The sequence below is a fragment of the Tupaia chinensis genome, unplaced genomic scaffold, assembly GCF_000334495.1.
Source record: "Tupaia chinensis unplaced genomic scaffold, TupChi_1.0 Scaffold000132_1, whole genome shotgun sequence".
Classification (NCBI taxonomy): domain Eukaryota; kingdom Metazoa; phylum Chordata; class Mammalia; order Scandentia; family Tupaiidae; genus Tupaia; species Tupaia belangeri.
Window position 1 is genome coordinate 30,899 of NW_006159601.1, and position 9,013 is coordinate 39,911.

At 59.3% G+C, this 9,013-nt stretch overlaps 1 protein-coding gene across 1 annotated transcript in view; it reads left to right on the forward strand.

The window, feature by feature from the left end:
* TCP10L (t-complex 10 like) overlaps positions 1–9,013 on the forward strand; it is a 28,251-nt gene that overhangs the window by 2,429 nt on the left and 16,809 nt on the right. Inside the window, exons 4-7 of the mRNA XM_027770417.1 lie at positions 2,312–2,530; positions 4,147–4,275; positions 6,793–6,904; positions 8,081–8,142. Coding sequence (XP_027626218.1) covers positions 2,312–2,530; positions 4,147–4,275; positions 6,793–6,904; positions 8,081–8,142 — 522 coding nt within the window. The remainder of the gene's footprint in view (positions 1–2,311; positions 2,531–4,146; positions 4,276–6,792; positions 6,905–8,080; positions 8,143–9,013) is intronic.

Consider the following 9,013-nt stretch of genomic DNA (forward strand, 5'->3'; position numbering starts at 1 on the left):
GAGGAGCAGCAGAGCTGGCTTAGTTGCTGGCCTGAGCACCGTGCCCTCAGGGAGGCTAAGCTGTGCCCCTTTGCCCTACACCCACGCCCTTCCTAGATGCCTCGGCGGTCCCGTGAGCCTGAGGCCTCTCCACCCTCAATTCCTTCTCAGTGCTGCCTTGCCTCCTCCCAGCCCGCCCCATATCAGCTTCTGCCTGTCCGCCAAGTTTACAAACCTGGCTGTTCTGACACAGATCCCCACCACCGCCAGCTGCAGGTGCACAGGTGCCCAGGACACGCCAACCGGCGGTGGGTACATCCCTTGTCTGGGGACTGCAAGGCGGTGTTGAGGGGAGAGGGGAGGAAGCCCCTGTGACAGGCGATTTGCAGATGCGGTGGTGCTCTGAGCCCAAGGAGGACTGGGATGAAGCTTGGGCTTGATCTGGCTTCTGCTTCCCAAGTTTGTATTTTCTTTTATTTGTTCCAGAAGAGAGGGAGCGGTAGAAAGGGAGCTGAAGGAGGCAGGCACCCCCAGGGTCTCAGACTGCTGTCTGCTCGATCGGGGCCACCAGCCTCCTGGGCACAGGGAGACCTCAGGAGGTGCCTGGGACTGACCCTCGACCTGGCGCAGCAGAGCCTTATTTAACACCTGCCCGCACTGGGCAGCCCAGAGCCCCCTCTGGGTTCACGTCGCACTTCCGGCTCGTCCGCTCTCCGCCCGGCTGGCCTTGCCCTGCTGTGCCCAGCTGTCATCACAGGAGTGCCTGCCCCGCGGGTTCCCATGGACTCCCACAGGACACTGACAAGCAGGGGCCAGGCAGACGGCGTTCTGGGGTGGGCACGGTAGCGTGGGCCTCCTCGAGACTCTTCATGCCGCTCTCGCATCATCGCTGCAAGCAACCAGGACGCGCCTCCCAGTCACCAGCACTCTGGTCTCCGGTGTCACCGACATGCTGCTGGCTGGACGTCCCTGGGTTCGGAGGCTCCACTTGCGTTGTGCACCTGCTGCCTGACCACCCTCCCCGCCTGGGCCTGGGTGCCCTCTTGGCAGCTGCTCCCCTCCCAACCTGCCCTGCTTTCTCTGAGAGCTCCAGGTCGTCCGTTCCATGTGGGGAAGGGGCAGAGGTTGGACAGCCGGCCAGTCTGGTCCCGGGGCTGACACGCGCACCCTCTGCCCCGGAAACACTCAGTGCTAGTCTTCACGGGTATAGTATCCGCAGAGTGATTTCAGGGTGAGAGTAGAGAAAGTATTGATTTCATTTAAAATTAAAATGCAATTACTTTTTCACTGTTTCTGGAGCTAACAGAATACTAATATCGCTAATTTCATTGTGCACCGTGTGTTCACACATCGCTGTGTTCAGCGTCAGCTTTTATTCTAAAATAATGTGAGCTCTTTGGGTGTCACAGTTTTGGGGGGAGTACAGAGGCCAGGGAGGTTAGGTGGCAACCTGAGGTCACTCAGGAAGGCTGTGGTGACACAGGACAGAGGCTAAGTCAGAATCCGCTCAGAACCCGTGGTCGTAACTCCGGCTATGCCGCCCCGGGAGGAGTAAGAAGGGAAGCCAGCCGCTTTTGGCCAGAGTAACATTTTAACAAGACCACTGACTGGGAGCCAGCACGTGTTGTGGTCAAGGTGCTGGCTCCCACGTGGATCACCCCGGCTTAGTCCTGGACCAGGTGTGGGCGCAGGTGTGCCCAAAATCTCAGTAGGAGACTGGAGAAGACCGTGGAGTGGCCATTTCCCTGGGGGTGGTTTCTCGCTTTGCCCCTCACTGTTTCTCTCTAGCAATGCACACGCCTTATGGCAAAACCTAGAACAACTACAAAAGCAAGCCCTACTCGCTCCCCGTGACAGCGCACTAACCGTCCCCACCTGGAGTAGCTGTGGGGGGATTCGCGCTGGGCACTACGTCCTAGAACGGATCATGCTGTCCTCGCTGCCACCACGGCCGACCCAGCTGTCATCTCGCGGCTCGGCAGGTCTGACCTGTCTGTCTAGTGGCTCTCAGCCATCGGCGGGGCTCGAGCGCCCTGTGGGTGAGCTCGTGGGTGCTGTCTGACGCCCCCCTGCATTCTCGTCCCAGTTCTCAGCCATCAGCGGGGCTCGAGCGCCCTGTGGGTGAGCTCGTGGGTGCTGTCTGACGCCCCCCTGCATTCTCGTCCCAGTTCTCAGCCATCAGCGGGGCTCGAGCGCCCTGTGGGTGAGCTCGCGGGTACTGTCTGACGGACCCCTGCATTCTCGTCCCAGTTCTCAGCCATCAGCGGGGCTCGAGCGCCCTGTGGGTGAGCTCGCGGGTGCTGTCTGACGCCCCCCTACATTCTCATCCCAGTACCAGCGACTGCAGCAGCAGCTGGCCGGGCTGCGGGAAGAGTTCCTGAGCCGCGAGTCGTGGTGGGTGGCCGCGCACAACGAACTGCAGCGTCAGGTGGACGCCCTGCGAGAGCAGAGCCTGCAGCTCCAGGACCGACTGCAGGCCTCGGGGCCGCGACCAGGAGCCAGAGAGAGAATGGCGGCCACCCTGCCCTCAGGACAGACAGCAGACAGCCTGGTACCGAGCGACCCCTTTCTGTGCCTTACAAGTCGCGTCATTATAAATCGTGGGCTTTGTCACTGGGCGCCCTCCAGGCTAGAGCCTCCATTCCCCGTAACCGAGGAACCCCATCGATCAGGCCCTGCCCTGGGGCTCAGCCTGGTCCTCGACATCTAGCTGCCTCTGACGACCACTGTGGCACACCCCCGCGGGCACCTGACTCGGGCAGGAATGGCATCCCCTTTCTGACGTGCTCATTACCGCCGCCCGGGGTCGGGTCTGGGGGTGGGTCCTGGGACTAAGTCCCTTGTGGCCATGTGGCTGGACCCAGAGCCAGCGCCCTGTCGCTGTGATGCCTGTCACCTCCAGGACAGCCTTACAGAAATGACACCAGGCCACCTGCTTAGTCTCGAACTGGAAATCTGTTTAGACCAAAGTCATTCCCTGAAACACCTACCTGCCTCTCAGAGCGTTGCGCTGCCACGTCTCGGTTACTAGCTGCCCACTACCTGACAAAGCAACGCGCTGAAGGGAGCCAGGAGCCCTGTAGGGTCTCCGTGCCACAAGCCACGCCGGCCTGGCCAGCCTGGGTCCAGGCGTTCTTGGCATTCGCATGCACACCTGGAGTGTGCCAGGGGCCTCAGGACTGAACGTGCCCTCCCACGCCGGTCTATCCTTGCAGAATGTCACATTAAAACAATTCATTATCTGCACTTAGCCTGCGAACTCTAAAACCTACCGCTTAGGGCCAGCAGATGGCGGCGTAGCTACGCGGACCACAGTTTGAGTCCCAGACCCAGTGACTTGCAAGTCATGCCAGTGTGTGTGCCTAACCACGATCCAGGGAGGAGAATGGAAGAGAAGAGATGGTGGCGTGGCCATTCCCACTTGGGGTGACCTCCCATTTTCCCTGTGTCTGTCTCTCTCCAGTGAGATCGTGCACCCTGAGGCAAAAATCTCTTAAAAACCATTGATAGCTCAAGGACGTGGAATAGTTCTGCTATGGCATGTGATTAAAACACATGCACGTGAGCACAGGCATACACACACGTGTGCACACGATAAGTCCCTGGTAGGATGTCCAGGGTCTGCCTGTGTCCTGTTCTGGCCCCCAGCACCACAGGGACAGTCAAGGGTTTCTGAGAGAAATCAGGGGAAATTCTGGAAGCTCTCCCTCCTCTTCAGGATGCTCTGGAAGAGTTTTGTTTCCATGGAGACAGAGGAAAGCCCACTGGCCTCTCAGAAAACAGGTGCCCCTGTTCCTGCCAGGAATGAGAGGGGCCGTCAGGGTGCAGGGAGGGAAGAGTGGGGCTGGGCTGCTGTTCCCTCAGGGTGCAGGGAGGGAAGAGTGGGGCTGGGCTGCTGCTCCCTCAGGGTGCAGGGAGGGAAGAGTGGGGCTGGGCTGCTGCTCCGCCAGGGTGCAGGGCAGTTGCAAATATGGACCAGCACCATTGCCGTCTCCAGGGCCAGGGGGGCTCCTGACTGCCACGCCCAGTCTGCGTCCTCCCACCTTGTTTTACCCGTGACATGCCAGTTATTACAGAATGGGCTAAAACTCGAAATGCTCACAGTTCCTATACCGTTGAACCTGTGAACATTTCCTCTGAGGCGTTTTGTGATAAATTGCCTTTTAGGTATTAGAATCCAGAATCGCACCCCCGTCTGCTGATGGAGAAGAAAGGCCAAAGTGTATTGTCTGCAAGCCTCAGAGTGCTGCTCTCCTGGGGCCAAGTGGGTGGGTCAGAACTGCAGCTCCGCCCAAGGTGAGACGTGTGCTTCCTCTCTGTGGAGCAGCAGAGGCTCCCACCCAGCCCGCTCTCCCCCGAGGGCCTCGTGTCCCCGAGCTGTACGTTCTCCTAAGGACAGGAGTGGATGCAGTTCTGGACACGTCCGAGGCCTTGCAGTCTCGCCGTAAAGCAGAGGTCCCGACTCCCAGCTCTCCTCTGCGCTCATGAACGCACCTGACTGGGGCTGGCCAGTCAAGAGGGCTCTCGCCCCGTCTCTGTCACTGCAGCCCACAGCCTGCGTGGCTTCCTTACGCTCGGCTCACGTGTCATGCACGCCTGGCTCACTGGTCACACAGGGCTGGTTTCGTGGCTGTGGTTTGGCAGCTGCCCTCTGCATGGAGCCGTGCTGGGGCCGGGGTGTAGGCGAGACTGTCATCTCTGTCACGCTCCGTGCTGAATTTACCCCTCTTAGCATGCTCAGCCAGCCAGCGTGGCTTTCTGTCGTCCTCACTCCTGGGAGGGACATTCGAGGGTCCCGAGATGTGGGTTAGTGTGGACCAAGAAGACACATACCTCCACCCAACTCCAGAGGGGGCACACCACCTGGTGTTCTCCTGTGACTGTTGAGCAGAGAACATCTGGATCTGCAAAGGAGGGCCTGCTCTCTCCTGGCCCGGGCCCCCACATCTGGGTCCATGAAGGAGAACCTGCTCTCTCCTGGCCCGGGGCCCCCACATCTGGACCATGGAGAGCCTGCACTCTCCTACCCAGGCCCCCATTGAGCACAGAAGTGTCTTCCCCAGGTCTGAGTGGGGGCCTGGGGTCGTGGGGTTCCTGTGCAGCTCCATTTCCTTCTTCCACCTGCAGATGGCCATGCGCACCACCCAGACCCGAGCTAGTTACACCGTAGGATGGCTTAGTAAACTTAGGTAGGAGCGGACGAGTAATTGAATGAGTGACCATCCACCTCAAAAACATCTACTGCTCTTTTTTATAGAGATTTTTATTATAGGGTGCGTGTGCTCACCAGAGAGAGACAGAGAGACAGAAAGTGAGAAGTCATCCCCAGCGGGGATGGCCGCACTGCAATCCCTTCTGCTCCATCTCCCTAGGGATTTTGGGCACACAGGCACGCACCCAATGTGAGTTTCAAGTTGCCAGGTGAGCAGTTGAACCGTGGTTAGCCATGTGGGTGTTCAGCAACATAACCATTGTGCCATCTGCTGGTTCCAACCATCCACTTTGAATTTAGCAAAGAGTAAAAACCAATTTCTTTTATACATTTGAAAAATTCATCTTGAAGCATTTTATTTGACCATGGCGCCCACGTTTTCTGCAGTATCAGTAGTCATTCCTGGGCACCCAGGAGCAGAGGCTGCAGGCAGACCAGGGAGACATAGGGCATGCCTATGTCACCGTCGAGATTCCGGGGTGGCTAGCAAGTGGGGGCTCGAGAGTTGGGATAATATGACTGTTATAAGCACAAAAATGCCCCCCTTTATTTTCAGCCAGTAAGTTTAAAGATAGAAAGAACCCACCCATACAAAACAACCTCACAGAGAGACAGAGAAAGAACTTGGAGAAGTTCGCGAGGCAGATGTAGGCCTCCCCTGGAGAAGGAGGGCTGGTGTGTTTGGAGGTGAGAGGTAACTTTGGGCGCCAGCGTGACTTTCACAGGGGATGCATTAGAACTCAGATTTAGATAAAATCCCACTTAGTTCTAAAAAGAGTTCTTCATTTGTTCTTCAAAATAGGCCAGGTAGTTTATTTAAAACAGGCATGTTTCTGTAAATTAAAGCATTTAATTTCTTGAGAACAGCAGGTGGCGTAATGGTTATGCCGCTAGACTCCCATGTGTTTGACCATGATTCACATCCTGAACCCGGAGGCTTAAGACTCACGCTGGGCACATGTGCGTGCATACCCCAAATCCCGAGAGGAGAGTGGAGAAGGGACTGTGGTGTGGCCATCCCCTCGGAGGGGGGCAGGTCTCACTTTCTGTCTCTCTGTCTCTCTGGCCAGTGCACGTGCCCTATAGCAAAAATCTCTCTCTAAAAAAAAATTCTTTAGTCATGTCTTTAAAATACGTAAACTAATTGGAAGAAATGAAACAGTAATAATAACGTGCCAACCGTGCTCTGTGGTTGGTACATCTCTGCCTTTAAGAAAATGTGTTAAAGGGCAAGTCACTCACCCGAGAGAGAGTGAGAAATCGCCCCCAGGGGTGGCCCTGCTGCAGCCCCTTCCCCTCCATCTCTTAGCACTGTGGGCACTCACACGCACGGCTGGCATGCTTATCAAGTTGCCAGATCTGGGATTCGAACCTGAAGTTAACTGTGTGGGACGCAGGGCCTTAACCACCATGCCACCTGCTGGCCGCATTTCTGCATTCCTGAAACGATGTGCCCTGCAGCTTGGGCAGCACGTTGGGCAGAGCCCTGGGCAGCCACTGCAAAGCGGCCATAGTGGAACAGGGCTCCTGCCGCTCCGGCCCCGACCCAGGCGCTCGCTGCCCCCGAGGACATGGCGGTTTGTGGCTGTCGTTGCTCCCAGGTTGTTCACGACACGTCCGGAGGCCTGCAAAGACCGAGTGGCAGACACTCACCAGTGCCAGCTCCCGACCTTGTGCTACCCGGCAGGCCTGAGCCGGCGGCCGCCACAGACGGTGAGGGCCCAGGCAGCCGCTTCCGGCTTTGCTGCCTCCTCTGAAGTGTGGCCTTGGTCATGCACACGCGTGTGCAGGAACATGACCCAGGGAAGGGCACGGGTGGGGCATGTCCGACTTCCGGCCGTCTGTCACCTGAAGCACAGCCCAGTTGCTCGGGGCCTGCATCGGCCTTTCCCTGCCACCTGGGCGGGTCGACAGCCCCTCCCCGAGCCCAGCTGTCAGTCCAGCCACCCAGCACCGCCTGCATCTGGGAGTCCCCTCAGGAGACCACAGAGCACGCCTGAGCGAGTCGGGAAGAGACATGTGTCCATTCTGTTTGAGAATTACCACACTCTCCCGACCCCGGGGCCCGTTTTGGTGAAGACTTGGTGCCTGTCCCGTGCGGGTCCCCTCGGGTGTGCAGCCTTGGGCATAGCACGGCCGGCCTGGCCAGGTCAGAGGGGGCCAGAGTGGAACTTGCCTCCCCGCCTCAGACCTGGGCCCTGCCAGCCCGCCCAGGCTCACCCACCCTCTGTGTGCCTCTGGACGTGCACCGGCCAGCCGCAGCCCTCCTGCCCTTCAGAGCCGCTGGGCCTGTGTGACAGCATCTACCCTGGATGGCGTCCAGACACGGGGCTGCTCTGCCCCGTCCTCTTCCACACGGAAGCCCGGCATGCCTGGCCGGTCCAGCCTGGCCACCTAGTCCCGCCCTGCTCCGGCCCAGACTCGGTGCCGTTTACCCGTCTGAGCCTCCGTGCTTTCTGCTCCCTGCACGTGCTCACCACGTGCCCTCCTCGTGCCTGCTGAGGCCCGTTACGCCAGGCAGACCCCGAGTAAGGGCTGGCACCCTCTGTGACATGTCGCTGACCCCCGAGGCCTGAGGTGCTCTTTCACCTCCAAGCCGCCAGTCCCTCGTCCCTTGTCACCCACCGGACAAACCGATCGTCCCCTGCTTGTGCTTCTCCTCTGGCCCTAAGAGCAGACGCTGCCTTTCCGTCTGTCCCTCCTGGGCCTCCACAGTGCTTGGCGAGAGCTGTGTCCAGCCACGGGGACGTGGGCACGTCCGTCGAGCGGCTCAGCTCCCTTCCGTGGTCTGACGCGACAATCTCGTGGAAAAGAGAACCTGTCCTACTTCCATCAGGACAATGGTCACGAGCACCGGCCTGTCCTTAACACAGAACTTTGCTGTTTTAGACACGCGCTCGTCCGCCTCGGCGAGTCCTGCAGCAGCTTCCCTGGCGTCTGCGGAGTCGCAGGTAGGTGGGCCTGGCCACCCGGAGGCCCTGGGACGGGGAGGCGGTGGCGGGAGGGTCGCACCTCTCATGTCGACCTGCATAGAAAGCTCGGGAGAGCCAAAACCCTCCTCGGTCGCGCTTGGGCCGTGGGACAGAAACCGCCCCGCTGCTCTGCACTGTGGCAGAGGGAGACCGAGGTGTTTCTGCGAGTCCCTAGATGAAATTTTGTTACATAATTTTTATTTTCAACTGTCAACGGACATGAATGGCATCCAAGGTAAACTGCGTCGCGAACACATTAAGTACCAGCCCTCGGCCGCCTGCCACATGCCGCGTGCGGTCAGCCAGGAAGGTCAGCAGAACGGTGATTTTTCTCCCAGGGAGGGGATGCGGGCTGTCGCCTGGTTTCTGCCCTTCCCAGCATCACTGTGGGAGAGGGAGGCCCCTCTGGGTTTCAGTTTGTTGGGGCTCGTCACGGGGCCCCCCACGGCCATGCGGGTTTCTGTTCTGTACTTGCATGGGGTCTGCCAGGCGCGGTCACCGTGGTCCAGACCACACACACGGGTGGGGACGAACACCCATAGAACGCGAGAGTGGCCCCAGGCCCCCGCACTGGTCTGCTCTGACCGGCTCCTGACCCGAGATGCCAAGCAGGGCCACGCCTGTCCTGCCCCCACCACGGCCCCCATGGGACACAGCAGGCCACAGTGCTGCTCTGTGCAGCGTCCGCCCGCCCCGGAACGGCTGGCTCTCGGCCTCAGGGGTAAACGCGGAGGATTCAGGGAAGGCAGCGCCCTGGGTGCCAGGAAGGCTCTCCCCTTGCCGGTGAGAATGGCTGGTGCGGTGCCATGTGGCTCTCAGGACGGCTCGGCTGCTGCCCGAGGAGCCGCTG